This window comes from Phyllostomus discolor, chromosome 8 (assembly GCF_004126475.2).
Source record: "Phyllostomus discolor isolate MPI-MPIP mPhyDis1 chromosome 8, mPhyDis1.pri.v3, whole genome shotgun sequence".
Classification (NCBI taxonomy): domain Eukaryota; kingdom Metazoa; phylum Chordata; class Mammalia; order Chiroptera; family Phyllostomidae; genus Phyllostomus; species Phyllostomus discolor.
Genome location: NC_040910.2, coordinates 18,252,361 through 18,276,359, shown reverse-complemented (window position 1 = coordinate 18,276,359; position 23,999 = coordinate 18,252,361). Strand labels below are relative to the sequence as shown.

The window sequence follows — 23,999 nt, the reverse complement described above, 5'->3', positions numbered from 1 at the left end:
GTCACCAGTTTGTGCAAGTAATGAGATCATGGAGACAGGATGGTTCTGGGTTTAAATTCTGATTTATAATAATGTTGTGTAAACTTAGGCAAGTTTCTCAACTTTCCTTAACAATCAAGGGCTAATCTAAAAATGGTAAGTGTATATCTATATGTGTAATTGAGGTTCAGAGTTAATTGAAATTACAAAAATGGAATTAAATACTCAATGACTTTTCCTTTGTTATAGCTCTGTCCTTTATCGTATTAATCCTTTTGTTGCCCTTCTTCCTGCTAGCACACTGGTTTGTTCCCCAGTCCCTTCATGTGTGATATGAATACAACTTTTAAAATACTCAGTTACAGCCACGATAATATGTGTAGCATAAATGGTACGAAGCAGCGATTTTCAGTCTTTTTCATCTCATGGCACACACAGACTAATTAATTACTAAGATGCTGCGGTACACCAAAAAAATACATCTTTTGCCGATCTGATAAAAAATAGGTGTAATTTTGATTCATTCACACTGGACGACTGTCGTTGTGTTGGCGGTTGTTGTTTCTTAACTTGACAGTCTAAGGGAAAAGAGGACAGTGCTCCTAATAGTTAGGCATTATAGTGCACCGGTTGGAGGTTGCTGCTGAGGAAGTGCTGTGAAGGAGGAACTTCTACTCTCCAATGTGGGAACATGCCCGTGTGGTTCTCCTATCCACCCCCATCCCTACTCCGTTTGAACCGAATCAGTACTTTGGATTTTGTGTGTTATTTCCTTCTTTAAAAAGTTAAAAGTGTGTTTCTAAGTAATATTATTTATTGTTGCCTATTATGTTTTATGAAAATGACATAATGTTGAACTCTTCTTTGACAATCTTTTTCTGTCAAACCTTATGTTTTTAGGGTTTTTTAAAACTCTTACGTATAGCTTTGGTTCATTCATTTTCAGTGTTACGAATAACTCCGGTGATCAAAGGCAACAGTTTTAATAGAGTTGTCATTTTCAGACTTTTTGAAACTGTGGCTCACAGTAAATTTATTGTGAATAGTTATGGATGTACAGACACCCCCTCTCCCTCCACAAACCTGAAACAGAGGTTTTATGATACAGTATTTACCTTTATTAAACCTTGGTATGTAGTGATGCGCTCTTCCTTTTTTCTTTTTTGTTTGAAATTGCTGCTGACACCCCACTGGGAGATTCCATGTTTTGCTAATGGAATTATGGCCAATTTGAAAAAGCACTGCTGTAGGATACATAAGTAGGAGTAGAATTGTTCCTCTCTGACCCTTGATAGTGTTAGATTTCTTATTTTTGTAAAGTTTTGTTTTTTTATCTACTTTGAATTTAAAAAAAAATGATTTCTAATTCTTCATACATGTCCACATCACTTCTATTCTGGATATTTCTAATGGTTAGTAACCTTAGGTATTATTTTCCTCTAGATTTATTCAGCTAAAAGTAACTTATATAATGTCACCTCCATAAACATTTTATTCTTATCTTCTTAGAAAAAATAAGATTTTTTTTGCAAAATAATTTCTACCTGATCTTTGATTTGAAGATTTCCCTTGAAAAAAACGTATTTCTTACCTAACCTACTATTTCACTCGACCAAAATCTCTGTCTGACTGTATTGGTTCTAGTCTTTCTAACATGTATCATACTTTGTTAAATCTTTATTTTTGTTCATTCCCGGCTTACACTTTTTGTTCCTTTGTACCTACCCAGATCCTTTATATTTTTCAGGACTTTGCTAGTTAAAGCACTTCTATGTGACAGTTTTTGGTACGATAGGGCGATGTCATTCTCTATGAATCACAGCACTTAATTTTCTCTTGCTGTCTCTTTAAGTGTCTCTCCTGCCCTCCCCCCAGTACCTTCCTTCCCCCTCTTCTTTCCCCTCTTTTCTCCTGCCTCCTCTCTTTCCCAGCCTGCGACTAATGGATCTTCCACACCCCTTTCCCTGGCTGTTGGCACTGGCTGTTGGCACTGGCTGTGGCTGCTCCCCATCACTGCCTAGCTGGCTCTCTCCCTCTTCGCTTGTTCTCTTTCTCTTCTTTTAGCCACTATTTCCCTCTTTCCTGTTCCTCTATGTCTTTCTCTCCGATTTTTCCTCCAACACCCCTTCATCCATTCCATCCCCCTTACCTTATTCCTTCCCCCAACATACTTCTTTTTTCCTGTTTGTTCTGTGCTTAGTAAATCTGCGTCTGGTTTGTCTCCGCTTTCCTTCTCCCTCCTCGGTTGGTCAGACATGCTGTGGACTCTTTAGTTCATTTTCACACTGTGTCTAGTTGCCCACCTCTTTTTTCTCTTTTCTATCTTTATCTTTCCTCTTTATCTTCCTTTCCACTTCTCTTTTCTTCTTCTTAGGAATAAGTGTGTCATGTTCATGAAGAAGAGCAGTAATGAATGATATAGAAAAAGTACACTAGCATTTAATCACGTTTGATTCTGTAACACCTCTCATACTACATATTATTAGTTAAAAGAGATTTCTTATTTTTCTGTTAATTGTAAGCTCTCATTAGCAGGGATGACAGATTTTATGCTTCTTCGTATCTCCCATGGAACTGTGCATAGTGCTGAGTACTTGGCAGCTGCTCATTAAATATTTGTTGCAGGAAGGAGAACGAAGAGCTACATCATCATTGTTTGGGGCTATTGGTTCAACTGTCATGTGGCTTAGTGTCGCATTCTTCTCTTGCCAGTGTTCCATGAAACTTTAAAAAAAATTATTTATTTTCAGAGAGAGGGGAAGGGAGGGAGAAAAAGAGGGAGAGAAACATCAATGTGTGGTTGCCTCTTGCATGCCCCCTACTGGGGACCTTGCTCACAACCCAGGCATGTGCCCTGACTGGGAATTGAACTAGAGTTCAGTTGGTTCGCAGGCTGGCACTGAATCCACTGAGCTGGGGCAGAAAAATTTAAAGTTACTCGTAAATTGATTGTTGTGATTTTTACCTTTAATTTTAATGTTTAATAAGTGTCCTCTAGTTTTATTTCTGTGTGAATTTCCTTTATGAACTAAAAGCCTTCCTGTTTCATAAGGGTTATATGAAGTAATTTATTTGAATATTATGTTAATTTTTAGAATTTTAATATCTTGCCATTCATTTTTAAGATAAAATGGACAGCTTATACATTAAGACTCTTCAGATCAATATTTAATGAAGTTTAGGATAGAGTTGAAGTGATTCATTAATTAGACAAACAGTTTGTAACATGCTGTTAAAATTCTACTGAACTTATGGAATCAGATTTTTTTCTTCTGAAAGTATTAATTATAAAGCTTTATAAATATTTTTATGAATGTGATACTGAAATGGCTGAAATGTGAGGTTATTTTTTCCTTTTTGCGGCCATTTTAAATCTCAATTTCTGAAAGTTACAACATGGTTTTGATAAAGAACTGGTGTGTAAAAAACTAATGTTGCAGAATTAGATAGCTTTTGCAGAGTTACACTAAGATACATTCAGCTGCTATAAAAAGCCAAAGAAACTCAATTGCGATTTTATTGTCCACTTTGATAGATTTCCTGCCACCTTTGTAGCTGGGAAGCTGTTTGTCACTGTGTCTCCCTCCTCCAGCAGCTGAGCTGGGCTTTGTGAGCAGTCAGGCTCTTCTGGGGGAACCGCACTGTGCTGGTTCCTTTGGTCACCCGGCTTCAAAGGTGTACCTGTTAAAAGTAATCTTTTAATTCCTTTATTTTCTGGTGTTCTTTAGGTTTTCAATATTTATATTCCTTCTCTTTTTTATGCTACAAGTGGAACATTAAGTTGAGTAATTAAATAATACTGTTTTCACTTGGTCTGCTAACATGCTTCTACTCTTTAATTAAAACTTAAGTCATTTTATGTATTCTGAATTAGGAGAACTGTCCCCAAATTTTTTCTCTAAACATATTAAAACTAAAAACTTTAGATACTGGATTTAAAATAATCAAGTAAAAGTTATTCTCACTTGAGTTAAAAATACAATATGATTTATATTTTTCCCTATAGGATCAGTTTGGGTAAGGTATTTAATTATTTTAGATTATTTGAAATATCTTAAGACTTTAGCTGCTGTTAACAATGGGATGAAATGGCTTAAACATAAATGTAAGTCATTTTATATCAGAAAAAAATACAGTTTAGGTTGGATAAAAAGCAGGTGGAGCTCTGAACAGTGTGACTTGGTTGAGCATCGTCCCACAAAGCAAAACATCGCTGGTTCAGTTCCTGGTCAGGGCACATGCCTGGGTTGTAGGTTTGTCCCTCGTGGGGGCCTGTGTGAGAGGCAACCAACAGATATTTCTCTCTCCCATTGTTTCCCTCCCTCTCTTTCTCCTTCCCTTCCCCTCTCCCTAAAGATAAACAAGTTTTATATATATAATATATATACACACATATATATACATACACATATATGTATATATTTAAAAAACAGGTAGAAATCAATTTTGTTTAGAATTTTCTAAGTGGTTTCTTAAAAGTTTTAAAAAATCACAAGCCATAACCTGGCATATATAAATACCCATGTATTTGTATGTCTATATAATAATATTAAAGCTATATATTTTTCAAGTAAATTTCAAGAGTTATAAAAAATGTTCATATTTCATGAATTGTCCCCACTTCCTGCTTAATTGCTAAAGTATTCTTTAGTTTTAAGTTTTCTTAACCAACTAGTGTTTATCATTTTTTACATTCGTAAATGACATATGCTCACTGTAGGGACATCGGGACCTAGTACAACTGTGTGCACGTGCAAGTTGAGAAACACCCGTCATCCATTCACCTGTGCATGACTTAATGTTAACATTTTGGTGCAGACTTTTCAGTCTTCTCTTACGTGCATAAATATACACATACATGCATACATACAATTATCTTCTCACAAAAACTGTGATCGTATTTGTGATACTGTACGATGATTTCACTTAGTGATATATTTCTGACATGCATTTTATGTCATTTATTTTTATTTTATTTTTGCGTGTTTTGATAAAGCTTTACTGAGAACAGCAGGCTGCAGCTGGATTTAGTGTGCTGCTGCGGTTTCCCACCCCTGTTCTAGAGCACTGCTGGGGAAATCCGTGCGTCCACGGCGCTTGTGTTCGGGCAGCCACCGTGTGGTAGCGGAAAGAAGCTTTGGACTCAGCCAGTCTGGGTTCAGCTTTCTGTGGGAGAACTTAGGCATGTTATTAAACTTCTCTGACTCTTAATTCACTCATTAGAAAATGTAAATGAAAGAGTGATGAGTGCACTGTGCCTCACTCAGTACCTGGAAAATAGAGGAATTGGTGAAATAGTTACTTGTTTCTTTTCTTATTTCCCTTATTCCTTCTTAGCTTAGTGTCCAAGGTGTGAAGGTGTTTTGATATTTTTGTCGCGTTTGGTAGGCACTGCCACATTGCTTCTTAGAACTTGCTGCCCCAGTATGTTGCTACCAGTGGTGTGTACCTGTTTCCCCCAAAGTTTACTAGCATTGGGTAGTTCAATTTTTAAAATTAATTAATTTTTATCTAAGTAGACTTGGTACACAGTATTAGTTTCAGTTTTATAGTGTAGTAATTTGACATTTATATACCTTACAGTATGATCATCACACTAATTCTATCACCGTGCAAACTTATCAAAGATTATTGATTATATTCCCATTTTTCTTCTTAATTTCAAAACCAATATTACTTTATTTTTCAAGTATATTAAGTAATAAAATCTCAACATTTTCAGCCTTTTTGACTACCTCCCACCCACTTCCCTTCTGGCAGCCATTTGTTTGATCTCTGTTTGTGTGAGTCTGATCTTTTTGGTTTTTATTTTGTTGTTTCCTTACAGGAATTTTAATGGCTGCATGTTATTAGGTGTATATGTAGTGTATCATTATGGAGAAGCAAAGTTAAAAGTGAAAGCTGTAGCTTTGATGCAGTTAATGTCAGATGCTCTCAGACCATTTGTAATTCTAGGAAGGTGTGATTGGATACGTGATTTAAGTTTGCTTTTGATATTATGGCATTCTCCAAAGTTTTATTTGGAAAAATTGGTTGCAGTGATATTTTTTTAAATCTGTGACCTGCTTCAGGGGAGGATGGAGAGGTCTGAGTCCTTCCTGCACCTGCCGTTTCTCAAATTCCTTCATCTTAAAATATTCAGTATACCAACATGCTGATTTGGGGTGCTGTCTTCCTGACCCCATCAAAATATATTACCTGTTCAAAAAGTGTCAAGTTTATGACATGATGAACATATATCTTACTATGTATATGACTTGTTTCCTTCATGGGATTTTTTCCCCTTTGATCTTGAACTTAAGCTATTTTCATAACTAATGCTCTTAGGTGGCTTTCTTTGTATAGCTTAGGCTTCATTCTGATTTTCCTCTACTCAGGATGTGTTAGGGTAGTGTTGGAGACGTTGGGTTTGAACCACAGTATTTATATGTGTAAACAAGGCACTTTGCGTACAACAGTTCAGTGAATTTTTGAAAACAAATATTTATAATTTGATTGCAACCATTATATCTGTGACCTTATACCATTTTTGTACAAGGTGTTAGATCCGTGTCTTTGTAAAAATATGTTGTGTGGTGGTAATCATTTCCAGCTATGCTTATGGATACCACCCCATCAGGGAAGATTCTGCTGTTTTTAAAGTGTGTCTCATGTATCAACTGTGGGAAGGTTGGTAACCTAAGAATTAGAAGTTAGCATGTCATAGTCAGCTTGTGTTTTTATAGGAAAATAAAACACAGTGAAAAAGATGCATTTGCTTAAAAAGGAAAAAGCCTGTTCCTAAACATTGCATAACATTTAAAAGTCTAAATTTTCATAGGTTAAAAAATTTTAAATATATCATCAAAATGTTAATTTTTTGATGTATTGTCCTCATCTTTTATCTCTTAATTTGTAAATTTGAGTGCTAAATAAGTTGAAAGTAATGGCAAAAGAAATGTCACAGTTATTTGTTCACCAGTCTATACCTAGTAGTTTGTAGAAGTGCTTTCCAAACATTGCAAACAGCTATAGATTAGCTATCAAATGATTGTGAAGATTAATGACTAGTCTTTTAGCTGGGTAATTTAGAACAATATCGGGTAATTAATTAGGAATTATCAGTCACAAATACCATTAGGAAAACAGTATCAAAAAGATAACAGTAATGATAATTGCTTATTTGCCATTTTGCTTTTAGGCTATTGGAGTACATGAAGGGGAAATTTAAAAAATCGACATCAGCATTTTAAAAGCTATTTTAATATTCATATGTACAGAAGAAACTGTAAAGAAGTTGGTTTGCTTAGGAAAGGCAAAGCACTGCTCAGAACAAACTTGACTACAAATGGGAGGAATGTACAACCCATTGTATATGTGTACTGGTTTTATCCAAAAGAAAAATTAATATTCTTATACATTTTTGACATTTTGGAGTCAAATATCTAGGCTTTTAAATTCCTACAGACCTGGCTGGCATAGCTCAGTGGATGGAGCATGGGCTGCGAACCAAAGTGTCATAGCTTCGATTCCCAGTCAGGGCACATGCCTGGGTTGCAGGCCATGACCCCCAGCAACCGCACACTGATGTTTCTCTCTCTCTCTCTCTCTTTCTCCCTCCCTTCCCTCTCTAAAGATAAATAAATAAAATCTTTGGAAAAAAAATTCCTACAGAGATGGTTCCAAAGCTCCCCAGGCAAGACATCCCTGGGAGGCAGAACTAGCAAGTGATTGATTGATAAATTTTATAATAAAAATTTTTAAAAATCCTTAATTTGATTAAAGTACTAGCAAATGATTACTGACAACTGAATTCATTCTAAAACCCTGGCTATTGTAGAAATAAATGATCTGTTTTCAAAATCACTGTGTGGGTGATAGTTACGTGACTGGTGCTCCTTAGGTGAGTACAGAATGTGTGAGACTGCACTCGAGATTCTGAATTTTGTTCCGAGTGAGTGAATGCCATTAGAGGATTGTGAGTAAGAGGGGAGACATGATCTGATTTCTTAAAGGATCAGTTTATTTGGGAAACTGATTTTTGGGAGATCATTTCTGTGTTGATACAAGTATCACCTAAGGAGCACAAGTCACGTAAATACCAGCTGCACAGGGCATTGTAACTTTCTGAGGCATTTCTCATTGAAACACCAGTGGCAATCACATAGTGGTTGGCTGTAAGATAACTTGCAAAGGTAGACAACAGTAAACATTAGACATTAAAAACCACAGCACTCTTTTATGCTTTTCCTCTAATCAGTTTGTTTTCCATTTAGTTGGGTAAAGGGGTAAGCATGATATGGGGATGTTCACAGTGTTGAGTACGTGGCAGGCACTCGTGTACACGGGGCATGAAGAGCTCCGTGGGTGGATTAACGGGAACTTTCAGACTCTTCATGACCAGTTCAGACTTTGGAAATTATGCTTGACCTTTAGTGAAGCATTGAATTTTATCTTCACTGCTAAAAGAATTCATATTTTTTAGCTGAGTGAGAAATTTTAGTAGCTTAATATATGGAGAGCTGCTCTAATTGTGAATATAATTAATTGATAGTTTTTAATCACTGCTGAGGATAAATCACGGGGAAACAAGTTTTCATTGCTGTTGAAACAATGTATTACCTAGTTCACCAAGTGCTTCGCAATGGTACATACTTAGATCCTGGCACAAGGTGTAGTAGGTTAATAGAGGCCAGTAGAAGAGTGTTTTCCTTTCCTATGCATCTTTAAGGATAGTCTAAGTAGCTACGTTCTTACTGTGTTTTGATGTCATGCATCAATTATTATTATTTTTTTACTGTTTAGAATTTTGGGATTTACTTATAGTTTTATAAGAATGTTACAGGAAAATTGTTTTGTTGCTTTACAGAAACAGTATTTTTGAAAAAGTTTATATTCATTTTATGTTCTTCACGCTTTGTTTACTTTTGCATATTTTGACTGAGTATATGTCTTTCATCTAGGTCACCTTTGAAATACACAAAGAAAACCTCGCTAATATATTTAGAGAACACCAGCAGAATATGGGTGAAGATATAGGGCAGTGCCCTTCGAGTTCAGTTCAGGCCGTCTCTGGCATTGGTGGGGATGTCAGTGTTTCCGGAGGATCCCCACAGTCAGACACGAAGGGCTCTCCTGTGCCTCCTCGTGTCATCAGAGATAATGATGAAAACTCAAGGACTGAAGAGACAGGTTCAGCGGACTCGGCATCCAACATTAAACTGCAAACTCCTAATACGTCTGATGAAGGAAGGGAACCTGGGCAAGAAAGTCGGGAGTTACTGGATGAAGTTCCTTTAGAGGAAACATTGAGAAGTGAAACAAATAATGCTGCTGATTTAGAATTATCTCCTGACATAATAGAAGCAGGGGAGGATGTTTCCTCTGATACTCTGAAGACAGTTGGCAAAGATCCGACGGTCAGTGAAGTAACCACTTCAGGAAGTTCTCCCTCAGAAGAGGATGCTTCCGAGGCTCCAGAATTACTGGATAAGTCTGCAGTGGAGGAGGAAGACGACGATGATTACGTAGAACTGAAGGTAGACTCCAGTCCCACGGAGGGAGCCAGTCTACCCATAGAGCTTCAGGAGAATTGTGTGTCTCCAGGTGCAACGGAAGCCGGGGAAACACTGGACACGTTCAGTAATGACCAAAAATCAGTACTGCCAGAGGAGGAAACTGTAAGTAAGAAGCAAACTGATACTGAAACTCAGGATTCCAAAGATTCTGGAATCTCGACTATGACAGCATCAGGGTCCTCAGCTACCTCTCCAGACACTGCTGCTTCCCAGGCAGCTGTGCCGTCAGACCCTGGTCAGGTGCCGGAGGAAGGGAAGAAGACAGCTAGCTCGGCTAGAGAAACCAAAGTGTTAGTTAACAATGCTCAGGGTAGCGCCTGCGAGTCTCCTACTGCTTGTGAGCAGAGGATCGCCAAGTTGGATGTTTCCAGTGTTGCCACAGATACTGAGAGACTGGAACTGAAGGCCAGCACCAGTGTGGAGGCATCTCAGCCTCTTCAGCCTGTGCCTGAGGTGATTATGTTGTCTTCTGGGAATGTATTTGCATGAGTTAAAATAGGGCAAGTGTATATGCTTACATTTTATTTTATGTTGGATTTAGTTGTATCCCATGTGCAATTACATAAATGCGATGAAGGTAAAGATTGTATTTCTTTAGCCCAGCATTTGGCTTTTCGTATTTGTTCATTCAATGGCAGCTTTTATTATTTTCACCACAGCATCACCAAAAGTTACTACTCCTGATTTTCATGATTGGCATAATTTTAGTTTATAAAGCAGACATTGGTATTGCTTGCCTTTTACCCTTTATTTGATAACCCACACACAATGTGCACATTAGTGTTGTTTTTTTTTTTTCCAAAATCTAGGATTACACTCCTGCAGAACTACCTGCTAGTGTACAGTTTTTATACGAAGTATGTTGGTTTAAAATTATTCTATGAAGCCTGTTTATTTTGTAAGTGGGAGGCACTTTTGTGAGATCAGAGAGTCCCAGCTTTCTCCTTTCCCAGTATCTCAGGAGTGCTCATGAGACAGTGGTTGGTTGCATATTCATTTCCCACGTCATTCTAGACTCTTTTTCTCTCTCCCTCCTTCCTATTTCATTGATTTATTCTGTATTCTGCTGCCTTTTTTGTTTGTTCTCAATTCCAGCCAGTTTATAAACCCGATACTGCTTTCTTTCATGCTAATATTTATTCAAAGCAAACAACCCCTTGAATTCCATTATACAATGCTACATTAGCTGGTGGTAATACTAACATGGTTCCAAGCTGATTATTTTGAATTGGGGTAGTTTAGTATATTTGATAATTGCTTTAACTGTATTACAGTATTGTTATTTCTCATTAGTAATTTTCTCTAATTTGGTTCCTTAGTATCTTAAAATCTATTTGTTAGATGAATTGCATAGAAGCTGTTAAATTACTTATTAATGCCATCCTTTGAAATGGAACTAATTTTGTTACTATTCTTTTTAATTTTCTGTATCAGACGTCGAGACAACAGGAGCAGTCCGGGCAAGGAGCAGTACTCGATGCTCTTAGTGGGCAGAGGAGGGATTCACGATCCACTGTGTTTCGTATTCCCGAGTTCAGATGGTCTCTGATGCATCAGCGTTTGCTCACTGATCTGCTATTTTCAATAGAAACAGACATACAGATGTGGAGAAGGTTTGTCCATATGTTTGTTACAGAAGATGTGTAAACTTCAGCCTTTATTTTCAAAGAAGTTTACATAGTTAATGTTTTGCAATTAATTTCAGTTATTTAGTTAAAAAGTAGAATATAAATTCTTTCTATGGTAAGGTTTTACTGAATTAGCTTTTATTTTCCATTATAAAAATGAGTTAACGTATCTGGATTACAAAAATTTGAAAATTTTTTCTTTTAAGAAAATTTGGTGAACATTTGTTTTCTATAGCATATTTTACAGCATGTAATTCACCTGGGAGTAGATCTACCAAGTGGGTTTGTTTGTAGAAGTAGAAAAATTGGGATTTAAGAATAATATTCACTTCTACCGTGAATTTTTGGTATAAAAAATTCTGTTTTTTGGATTATCCTTGATTGTATGATTTAGGACTTTAAAAGAGCCTAATTTGTTTATTGTTAATTGTATATTACTTTTATTCTGTTTAGAAGCATTTTATGGCATCATCTAAGAAAATGTTAGTAGAAAATTCATTTTCGTTAGCACTTTTAGCACCATTTACCTCTTAATTTTTGCCACATGGCTTCTGAGTTCTGTCCCCAGTTAGGGATAATTTAGTTCAACTTTTTATATCAAGTGTCAGATGAATAGTATTTATGTTTCAGCACTGACAAAGGGCTTGGATAGTGACTGCTGGCATGGAGTGGTCTGCACCTTCTGAGGAAGCATACACCCCCATATGCCTGCTGCGTCATTATCTTACTCAGCTTTCAAGAGGAAGCAAAAGCACCTTCTTATCCTCCCTCCCCTCAAGTAGGCAAATTGTGATTTCCTTTCTTTAGCTTTATCAGTAAACATCATTTATCTTTGGACAGCCATTCAACAAAGACAGTTATGGACTTCGTGAATAGCAGTGATAATGTCATCTTTGTACACAACACAATTCATCTCATCTCTCAAGTGATGGACAATATGGTCATGGCTTGTGGGGGGATACTGCCATTGCTTTCAGCTGCTACATCGGCTACAGTAAGGACTTAACTACTATATAAAATTGGTGTGAAAACGTGACTTCTATGCATCTTTGTTGATTAAAACTTGAATGTGGTGGTTACTATGCATTCTAGGTGCTGTAAATCGAAAGCAATAGGAATGAAAGGACTAAAAGGAATGTTGCTTTCTTAGGGATGTGTCAGCTAGTGCATATAACAGGATTGACATGTCGCACCTGTATGTCCCCTTTGCCTTTTTTAGATGAAATGATAAGGAAATCACTCTGTGGTACTAGATTTCTGAAAGCCTGGCTTTTTATAAAATTTAGAGCTTTAGGGGATGTATCTAATAGAAATTAGATTTTTATCAGAATACAGAGGTAATTGTCATACTTTATTCCCTACAGCACGAGCTGGAGAATATCGAACCTACTCAGGGCCTCTCAATAGAAGCCTCTGTGACATTTTTGCAGAGGCTGATCAGCCTTGTGGATGTGCTCATATTTGCCAGTTCTCTTGGCTTTACTGAAATAGAAGCTGAAAAAAATATGTCATCTGGAGGAATTCTGCGGCAGTGTCTCCGACTAGGTGAGCTGTTAAGACCCAGTAGTTAGGAATTTACTTGAAACATTTTCAGTAATCCAGCTGAAGTAAATTGAATATTATCTCTCTCCTCTTGTTGGGCAAATGTGTGGTAGTCATTTTGTCACTTGCTACCTTTTTAACTTGTAGAGAGTGAAGGACTGTGTGTGTACTATGCTGTAGTAGTAGTTTGACAAGTTGGGTAGAAGATGGAAGGACATATTTTGAAAAATCTACTACATTAATTCTGGTCAACATTGCCCCTCCTTCCTTAATTATTTTTTTTTGCTCTAATCTAGTATTTCTCAAATTAAAAAAAAAGGTTGCTTATACACATGAATCATCAGAGAAGATCTTGTTAAAATGCAGATTAGATTACATAGGCCTGGAATGAGGCCTCAAATTGTCTTTCCCACAAGTCCCAGGTAATGTGCAAACTGCCATTATAAAGACAGTCACAGGGACGTGGGGCACGACACGGAGAATATAGTCAGCAATATTGTAATGACTGTGCACAGTGTCACTAGACTTACAGGGGGATTGCTTCGAAAGTTATCTCAGTGTCTAATCACTATGGTGTACACCTGAAACTAACATTATTTCTCAACTGCAATTGAAAAATACAAAGTTACTTAAAGAAAAAAAAAGATAATCTATATCTACAAATCACCAGGGAGGATCTTGTTAAAATGCAGTTTAGCTTATATGGGTCTGGGATGTGGCTTAACCTTGTCTAAGAAGTCCAGGCGATGTTGATGTTGCTTCTCTTACCAATACACTTGAGTAGGAAGGTTGTAAACTGGCATCATGCAAGCACAGCCTTTATCCAAATCGGCTGTGGTAATTGGTTAAAGCAGGTAATTAAATTGTTAAATCTCCGTTCTTCTCCTGGAGGCATTCTCCCTTAGGGGAAAGGTGAAATGCAGGAAAAGAATTTTTAGTGTTAAGGGCTTCGTTAGGTGAACAAAAAGTTGTTTTTCTTCACGCAGAAGGTTTCCCATATCCAGTTGTAAATACTGAGACTTGGTTCATGATTTGCTTATTAAATGGGGAGAAGCAGGTGGAGAGGGGGGACCAGAAATGGAAACAAAACCATTACATGTATGGCTTCTGGAGATAGATTGGAAATAAGGCATCTATGAAAACATAACGTTAGGAGTGGAAAGTCTCATTAATGAAGTATTTTCCCAAATTTAGTAAGAATGTGTTACGTAAACTGAGATACACTTGCACTTAGTGTGTTTTGGTACAATGATGAGTCGTACTCAAAATGGTATTCAGAGTACTTTTCAACTTAGTGTGTTCTAATGAACTTGGTGTAACAATTTTTAGGAAGCTTTAAAGTTTTAAGTAACAGACTTAAGTGGTGAGCACAAGAAAACAAGTTACCATTTACTGACTACTGTTGTTGTCATTATTGTTGATTTTCATGGTGAATCAGCATTCTTTTTTTTTTTTCTTGAGGAAAGTCAAGATCATAGAAAATAGGAAACTTACTGAAATTCAGAATGCCTATTGGTGAAGTTGGAATGTGAATATAGAAGTTTGTTTAGTGTTTCTACTCTTTCTCTGTTACAGTGTACTTCCTTAAATCTTTTTATTGGTAATATAATTAAAATATTTAGGCTCCATTGCTTTTGTTATACCAGTTAAAAAATCTGAACACTTTCCTAAATAGAGTACATTTCTAGACTTAAAAATCCGAGGATACAGTAGCAGGGCTCTGCTATACTCAAGAAGCTTTAGGTTCGGAAGCTAGGGAATATTGTATTGCCCTCATTTCCAGAGCTGTAGGAAAAAATAAAGAGAAATTCGATTTCCCTCAGCACCATCTTTTCTTTTGTACGTGGCCATGAGACTCAGAAAGGAGCTTGTCCAAGATCACTCAGGAGAGTATGGTGAGCTTGTGATCCCTGGTCTTCTTATTCCCGTTCTTCCCTGAAGTTGGGGGAAGGAGGGTCAGAGGGCAGCACTGAAGGAACCTGCACTCCTGAGGCTGGCTGCACTAGGGTGGGCAGCCTGTGGTTATAAACACCGTGGTGCAGACCCAGACTTGATCTTGTGTCACCCGTGCCGAAAGCGGCCCTAAAGTCCCTTTCCTGGGCCTGGTTCCAAATTTGACAGCTGTATTCCATTCTTCTTCCTCCTTTTCTTTCTCCTGCCCTCCCTTCCTTTTCTCCAACTTTGGTGCTCATTTTTGGAATCTTTCTGAATTCCACTCTTTCTCAATTTTGTGTCTATAGCTGTATAGTCATGGTAGTACTTAAAGTGCCCACTTAAGTTGACTGTTTTGTTCCTAATTTGCTCTCCCACTCTTGTTCTGATCAGATTCCTTGAGTGCTACTGATCTGGTTGGAAATTGAGGTGATTACATGATGTCAACAATTAACAGTCAGTTGTGCATTACCTACTTCATCATTTAAAATTCAAAATGAATTTCTAAATAACTAGCTGCCCCGTTGGTGAGATAATAGAGAAGTAACTTTGAACTACATTGTAATTAGTCTCTTTTATGTTTTTCACCCTTTAAGCAGTTGTAATGAAAGCCAGTAAAGTGTAGACCCTGTAAATATCCCTTATACATGCTATACTCTATTGCTGTATTAATATCATGCTGTAATAATACATTATAAGAAAAACACACAAGTTTCCAGTTTAACTGTTTAACTTTAATGAAGGTAATAGGTTATTTTCCTAAACTAGTTCATGCAATTGGATTTGCTTTTTTTCAAAATCCTCACCCGAGGACATGCTTATTGATTTTAGAGAGAAAGGGAGGGATGGAGAGATAGAGGAAGAGAAATGTTGATTGGTTGCCTCCTGTAGGCATCCTGACTAGGGACCCAACCCACAACCTAGGCAGGTACTCTGACCAGGAATTGAACCGTGACCTTTGGTTTATGGATGATGCTCCAACTGACTGAGCCATACCAGCCAGGACCTTGCTTTCTGTTTTCTTGTGCATCTCTTTCAGTGCTCTTTTCCCCTATCTGTTTCTTAATAAAAAGATCATTGCAAGTAGTTTAGGTGAGGTCTAAGAAACAGCAGCCTGTTAAGATTCTTGAATTGATTGCCCTCTTAGCAGTGGCCCCTAACAGAGTTGCTCCCAAAGTCGGAAAACAAACAGTAGGTGAGAAAGTCCAGGGGCGTTTTAGGGCTTTGCTGAAGGTAATCTGTTTTAAATAACATCTTATGTAAATCGTATTGGATAGGTGATTTTTATCAGTTCCATAATCTTGAATACAATTTTCTTTTCTTACCCATTCTTTTCCTTAAAATAAATAAGTGTGTGCAGTGGCAGTCCGGAATTGCTTAGAATGTCAGCAGCACTCACAAATGAAAATGAGAGGAGATGCAGCCAAAGGCCAGAAAGCAGTGCACAGCCTGATTCCCACGGGCAAATCTGCGGCGAAGGTAAGCATGCAGAATCATTAATTAAGCAAAGAAGTGTGCTCTTATTTTATGATTAAGGTCTTAAATTTATTTGTTCATTTCACTGTAAAGTTAAATAAATCTGACAGAGGTCCTAAAATAGTTATTTTAGTCTGTGGGCATAACATTCAAATATTTGTATTTAAATATACAGTAAAGATTTGCTTATACTTAATCTTGTCTGCTTTTCCAAATGTTTACTTTCCTTGTGTCTACGATACCTTTTTCCTTCAAATATGTCAATTTGTATTTCGTGTACTTGGTGAGTTAGCATGAAGTTTGTTTTTTCCTGTATAGCTTCTTTCTGTACCCCCCACCTCTAACTCAACATCCAAAAAAAAAAAAGAGAGGGAGAAGTAGGAAAAACAAGTAGTTATATCCTTGTTTTTCTGATTCCTGGAATACCATGTTTTGTTTTTTTTTACATCTGTGTAATGTATATACGTTTTTTGTCTTAGAGTCCAGTGGATATTGTAACCGGTGGTATATCTCCAGTGAGAGATTTTGACAGGCTCCTACAAGACATGGATATTAATCGGCTTAGGGCAGTTGTCTTCAGAGACATCGTAAGTTACAGTGTTTCTTTCACATAATCTCTTAGCCGAAATGTATTTCCTTCCAGGCTCCGAAGTATTGAGAATGAAAACTCTTTGTGATGTGAAATAGTTGAGTAGAGAGAAGGCCTAGAAACCAGTTTTTTGACAATGATTATAGAATCATAGAATATTGGAAAGTTTCATCTATGTAAATGGAGCTAATATATCAGAGTAGTGATACTAAAAAGAAGAACATATTATTATAGTTGTGTGCTTTTGTAGTTTCCAGTTTATAAAGGATGAATCGGAGGCCCAGAGAGCTTGAGTAGTTGGGTCAAGCAGCTGGAGCTGGGAAACGGTAGGGTTCAGACCCGGCCGTCTGAGCTCCGAGTCGTGCTCTGTGAGGGAGGCAATGCTCACAGTCTGACTGGCCCGTATTTTACTGAATATTGTTTTTTTTTTCCCCCCCTGAAAGGAATGTAAATTTGATGTAATGGCACATAATGAATTGCTGTGTGTGGTGGTTTTAATTTTTTAAAGATGAAAAAGTTTTATTTTAGGTGATTTTGATATATGGTCAGATTTCATATGGAAATTATTCAATCATATGAGAAAGTATAAATATGAAAATAAAAATCATTTGTGATCCTACTCACCAAGATTTGAGTATAGTCATTAGTTAATATTCATTGAACAGTTACTGTGTGTTAAGTACTAGATGCTGTATATTGCATACGTTTTTTGTAAACTTTATAACTTCAGCTTTTAATTATCTCCCTTCTGGGGATTTAGTCCTCTCTTGAGGTCTTCACTAAGTTTTATACACGGATATAATTTGTTAATAGTGTAGCAAGTAGTTGCTGAACACTTGTTGTGTATTAAGCCCAGAACTGGATGCTCTGTATTATCTCACTTAATTTACCCAGTAATCCTATGAAGAAGATAATAGTATAAAGTTAAAAAATCTGCTTAACATTACACAAGTAATAAAAGGTGGAAGTCAAGGACCTAGGCAATCTGATTCTTGAAATTTTGATCTTAACCATTTGATTATACTGCCTCCCTAGATTTCATTTTTCTTCTTCTTTTTCTTTTTGGTAGCTGCTGTTATTCCTTTAATTAAGAAACCATCAAGTTTTGTTTCTTCAGAACCCACTGGCTGGTTCATTTTGGAACCAAATATTGCTGCTTCCTTCTTTTCCCATTCTCTTTTCTTAAGCAGGTGTTAAGTCTCTTGCCCCCATAACTTTGTATTTCCTAGGGTAATCTTTAAAAATTTAGACTAGATGATATAACTCTCTGGCTTTAAAATTTCTTTAATGTCTTCTCATAGGACTTAAAATCAAAACTCCTCACTCTGGCACTGTATGATATGGGTCTTTGGAACTTGCTGACAAGTATTATATCATGATATTTGGAGAGAGAATTAGACTATTTCCTATTTATGTTGTTATTTCTTAAAGTTATAAATATTTAAAAAATTTTTTGTAATTATAAAAGATATATAATCACCTTATAGGCATTTTAGCAAAGAGAAAAGGTCTTAGTCCCCAAATCTTATCTCAGAGCCTCTTCTAGCAAAAGCAAACTTTGATGGTGAAGAAAGAAATGACCTAGGATTGAGGATATAAAGAAATTATTGCCCTGAGGTTAAGAGCTTAGGTATTTAATCACGCTAATCTGAGTTTACGTATGCTTTTTCACTTGCTGTATAGCTTAAGAAAATTACTTCTTTAGTCCTTACTTTGTTCAAATGGGTTAAGGAATATATATATGAAATACATAGCACAGTGCCTGGCTCCCAGTCAATATTCAATAAACGACAGCTACAGTTTATTTCAGGGGTTTAGTTGGTAAGCATTGGGCATATTAAGTGGGTAAATAAGGATTCAGGTGGGCATAAATAATTTACGGCAGATTAAGAAGTCAAGACAAGCGAGTTATTTGTCTGCATTGTTCACATTGCCGTCATTAGCAGCAGTTGTGACAGACGACAGGATGGCGTGGCGGAGGACCACAGGCCTGTCTAGAGAAGAGGGATGGTTGATAATAGAGGGGACACCGCATTTATCTTTTTGATCAAGATTAATAATCCTTACACAAGAACTTCAGAAGTGCCGTAGATTCTTGTCAGATTACAAATACGTCTTATTGTGTCAAGTGGATGTGTTCAAGTAGAGCCTGATACCTTATTTTTTCCTTGAAATTGATTGTATCCAAACTTTGATGCTAGTTATTAATTTTTAGTTTCATTTGTACCATTCGTTTCCATTTATTTATCTGTTGAGCATCAGTATTCTTTGTTTCCCTTACCTCAACATTCCCTGCTACTCAAAATACTGTTAATTTTCAAGATTTGGTGGACAAGTTTGAGTTTTTTCTCTTAAATTAATTTTTTGAAAAGTTATGAAATAGTGATGTGTTGAGGGGCCCTTCGGAGATGGGGAGTTTGACTGGGGAGAGAGGTTGTTGGTGTACAGATGCGTAGGTGACTGGAGTCTTTAGGATGAAGGCTGGAACTCTTTCTGAGGTTAATTTAGTTTTTCCTTTTTTGTGTACACTGTATTTTCAGTCTGATACTTGGTCCTTTCTGCTAGTTAACATACTCCTAATTCCTTTGGCATCCTGTTCTGTGTTTGACGATCTTACTTTTTTCTCTTGAATGTTTGTCTTTTAGGAAAACTATTATTTTATTATTTTATGCATTTTAGTTTTTATGATTAGAAGTAAAAATACTTGTTCATATATAATGAACATCACTTTTTGATTACTCTTATAAAGTATATTAAGACATATGTCTTCAGGGTGATTTACTTTTTAAAAAAGGCACTTTTCTCTTTGCAGGTTTCACAAGGAAAAACCTCTTGTTTACAGGCATTTTCCCAAAATACTTTGTCTGATTTTTGTTCAGTTGAATTTATTTTCTGCACATATTAAAAGATTTATTCACATGTTTGATACTTAAATATTGTCATATAAAATAAAACTGACATGTTATTTAGTAGTGGTGTGATCAAATACTTTTATTTTTCCCCAGGAGGATAGCAAACAAGCTCAGTTTTTAGCCTTGGCTGTAGTATACTTTATCTCTGTTCTTATGGTCTCGAAGTACAGAGACATTTTGGAACCTCAGAATGAAAGGCGTAGCCAGCCATTTAAGGAATCTGGGAGTGAAAGTGGGACCTTATCACTTCCTGGTAAGTTTCTGCATTTCATTTCCTGGTATCCAAAATTCAAGTGAAACGTTACCTACTTATAGTGGTTAAAATATTGATTCTGGAATTGAAATCCATTTATACAGAAAGAGAGAGCATACACTTATTTTTGTTAATGACTAAATAGTTTAATTACCATGTAGTTAGTTGCAATTGGGATCTTACTTCTATTCTTTAAACAAACTATTTGACTAAAAGGTGAGAAGATGTTACCCGCAATTCAAGTAATAATTGGAGTTATGGAAGTAGTTACAATGCATAGTTAGAAAAGCAACTATTGAATGTAGAAATAGCTGCCACCCAATGGAGGCTATTTATTTATTTAATAAATATTCATTTGGTACCTATTGGGTACTTGGTGTATTCATGACCAAAAGAAAAAAACATCTGTCTTAATGGAGCTTATATCCTTGTGAGATGAGATAGAGAATAAGCACATGTAATAAATACATTGTGTAGTACTTTAAAAGGTGGTTGGATTAAGACAAGTCAAACAGAAAAATACCAGGAGAAATGGGGGTGGATGTTTACTCTGAGGGAAATGGGGGATTACTGCAGGGTTTTGAGTGTAGGAGTTACAAATGACTTCTGTCTTTACCATGTTTTTATAAGTTACACTCAGGGTTCTGTGTTCAGAATACACCCTGGAGGGCAAGGAAGGCCCCGTGTTTTTGTTACGCCCCGCTGTGTCACACATCACACTGAAACTTAGTGGCTGGAACCTCCACGCTTTCAGGCTTCTTCTCACAATTCTGTGGGTTTCATTTGGACAGGGTATGGCTGGGATGATTCATCCCTGCCCCAGATGACACTTGCTGGTGTTGGGAAGTCTGAGATGGTTTTTCTACGAACGTCTTTAGTGCCTCAGCTGGGATGGCTCCTCGAGCTGCGGCTGATTGACCGAAATGGCTCAGCTGGGGGATTTGTCTGGGGTCTCGATACTTGTTCGCAGCTGAAGTCCTTGGTTTCCTCCACTGGTTTGGGGGGCCTCTGTCTCTTCATGTGGTTTCTCTACATGTCCTCTCCAGCAAGGTAGTCATACTGCTCCCTGAGATACTCAGGAATTCCTAGAATGCACCTGCTGCCAGACCTTAGTAAAGCCTGGGCACAGAATGGTTGATTGTTGCTTCTGCCTCATTCTGTTGGTTAAAGCGAGTCAGGCCCAGCCCAGATTCAAGGACTTCTCAAGGGGGTAAATACCAGGAGGCAGGGGCCAAGAGGATCATTAACGTAACAGTCTACCATGTGCACTTAGGAGGATACTGCAGTGATCTAGGCAGGAGGTGACTGAGGCCATAGAGCTAGTGAGCAGTGGTCAGACTCTGGGTGCACTTTGAAGATAGAGAAAACAGGATGTTAGTATATTAGGTGAGGAAAACATGATGCTAAAATATTGGGTGTGGGAAACAGGATGTTAAAATACTAGGTGTGAACACATGAAAGACGGAGGGCAGTGAAGAATGAGTATGAGGCGCAGTTGGATAGATTGGAGGTGGAGCGTGTTCAGGCAAAGGTAAATTCACTTTTCCACCGTGGATGGCTTTAGACATAGAAAATGCAGAGTAGGCAGTTACAGATAACAGTCTGAGTGTTTTGTTTTCTTTGTTTTTTGATATTTAAAGCTTTGAGAGTGCATGAGTCCATTACGGGAGTTCACTGTTGCGAGAGAAGAGGGCTAAGGACTGAGGACTACTAAGTCCCCCCAGCTTAAGAAATTAGAAGAAGAAGTGAGGGAAATTAAGGAGGAATGACCAGTGGGGAAGTAGATGAAAAACTGGAAGGCAGACGATTACACACGGTGTGTGTAAGCCGAGTGAAGAAAGTACTGCCGTGTTGGAGGGAGCAATCAGTTGCTGCTGCTTTGCCCAGCGCTCTTAGCACTGAGAACTGACCACTGGATTTAGCCAGATGGAGGTTTTTGGTGACCATTGGCAAAATGGAGCATTTTTGTTGGAATAGAGGGAATGCCTGATTGGAGGGGATGAAAATCAAACAGGGAAGCAGGGCGATGCTCTTTCTTGAACTAGATTTTAAGGATCGTTTGGTTATTCATACATACAGGAGGAGTAACCTGTTTTCTAGTAGTGTTGCAGAAACCATGTTTGAGGTCGAGGTCTGGAGGTTACTGTTCAAAGACATGGCAATGTATAAAGGTATAGAAGCCAAAATCTTTGTCCCCTGTTGAGCAAATCGCAGGTAATTTGGTGATTAGGACTGAATGTACCTTTTTAAAATTGACTCTAAATTGAAACTATGATGTGTGATGGCATGAGTGGCAGGAGATAACTCTGGAAATGACTAGTCATCTGAGTCGTGTTTATTGAGCCCCTGCTGCTTTCCAGGCATGGCGTGAGGCCAGGCATTATGACAGGTGCTGGGGAGGAAGGGATAGAGAAGACAAGTTCCCTGCCCTGGTGATGGTTACTTTCTATTGGACCCACATCACTGAAGAGCCTTGTACTTTATCCTAGGGATTTCGGACTTTTTCTTGTAGGCCAGTGGCTTTCAGCCTTGTGTTGCTCTCCACTGGGATGTCGTGTTCAGTTTGGAGGGTTTTCTCTGGTATTGTGTTGTTATTATTTATTGTTTTTATTTTATGGTATCATCTAATTTGATTATAGGTGCATTAACTCAGTACATTTTATAGATTATGTAATTTATTTTTGCCTTTGAGAAGATGCCATAGATTTCGTAATTTGAAATAATAGGTGCCTGTAGGACTGAATGTACCTTTTTAAAATTGGTTCTAAGTATTTTTTATTTGTACTTTTTTTTCCTGTTTCTGGGTAAGATGTAGAAAACACGACAGCAGCATCCAGCCCATTAACTGAAGAATCTGAAAGCGCATCATCTGCTCGAAGGAGGGACTCCGGCATCGGGGAGGAAACAGCTGCTGGCGTGGGAAGCAGTGTGGACTTGGCGTCTCCTGTGGCGCCTCTGAGTGTCAGTGCAGGCCCAGATGCAGTCAGTGAGGTGCTGTGCACTCTCTCTTTGGAAGTCAATAAATCTCAGGAAAACAAAAATGATGGAGGAAACGAGTTGGATAACAAGGCCGCACCATCAGTTCCAGTTTCAAAAAATGTCAACGTAAAGGACATTCTCCGCAGCCTGGTTAACATGCCAGCAGATGGAGTCACAGTGGACCCTGCCCTCCTGCCGCCACCCTGCCTCGGAGCGCTCGGCGATCTGTCCGCTGAGCAGCCTGTGCAGTTCCGGTCTTTTGACAGGTACTGTAAACAGTTTTTGGGTTTTGTATGCATATACTTACAAATTGTCAAGATGTAAAGGGTAAACAGGACTTCAACTCTGCAAAATTTATAGCTTCAACACTAGAAATGGATGTTTGTAAAAATTACAAGGCCATTTTTGTTTTATAGTTTGTTTACCATTTCAGATTTTCATTTAGCAACACTATCATAAGATGATTTAAAAATAATTTTAAAATTACATTGGCAAGTTGTATGTTAAATATATTTTGTTTGTTGCAACTTAGAAGTCACCTGTACTTAAAGATGGCTGTCTTTCACACTCTTGCTGTTAGCTCTGTGCCAGTCTCCGAGGACAGTGTGTCTGTCTGTGGATCCCAGCGGGCTCAGATCCAGCCAGCTCCCCGAGTCCTGATAGCTGCAGAAAGCTGACTATGGGCTTCTGACTTTATTGGTTCTGCCGGCCTACGGAACCTTTGGCTAATTTGCCTGACATTTTTCTTTATATATTAATACATTTTCTGAAATTCTGCCTACAAGACATATATATGTATTAGTTATTAAACACATTTTTTTTTCCAAAAATCAATATTTTTATCTGGAAGGAAGCTCTAACTTAAACAGAGGTTGCCAGTTAAAAGAACTTTTATTTTTCTTGAGTCATTTTGAAAAGAAGTGTGTATAATACTCCATCCTCTTTGAGTATTTTATTGTATAGTTTCAATATAACCACAATACATTCATCAAAATAAGAAAATTAACATTGATAAAACACCACCTTCTAATCTTCAAATACATTTCAAAGTTTACTAATTATCTCAGTAATGCCCTTGATAGTAGAAGGATCCAGTTCAGAATAATGTGTTGTTTCGTTGTGTCTCTTTGTTTTCCTTTGGTCTGGAAGAAC

At 37.5% G+C, this 23,999-nt stretch overlaps 1 protein-coding gene across 7 annotated transcripts in view; it reads left to right on the top strand.

Moving 5' to 3' along the window:
* Window positions 1-23,999, top strand: part of LRBA (LPS responsive beige-like anchor protein) — a 512,136-nt gene that overhangs the window by 89,781 nt on the left and 398,356 nt on the right. For all 7 annotated transcript variants that reach the window (XM_036031880.1, XM_036031882.1, XM_036031879.1 and 4 more), the window contains 8 exons: window positions 8,922-9,989; window positions 10,971-11,149; window positions 12,005-12,158; window positions 12,529-12,709; window positions 15,990-16,117; window positions 16,594-16,701; window positions 19,709-19,868; window positions 22,678-23,113. In XM_036031880.1, coding sequence (XP_035887773.1) covers window positions 8,922-9,989; window positions 10,971-11,149; window positions 12,005-12,158; window positions 12,529-12,709; window positions 15,990-16,117; window positions 16,594-16,701; window positions 19,709-19,868; window positions 22,678-23,113 — 2,414 coding nt within the window. The remainder of the gene's footprint in view (window positions 1-8,921; window positions 9,990-10,970; window positions 11,150-12,004; window positions 12,159-12,528; window positions 12,710-15,989; window positions 16,118-16,593; window positions 16,702-19,708; window positions 19,869-22,677; window positions 23,114-23,999) is intronic.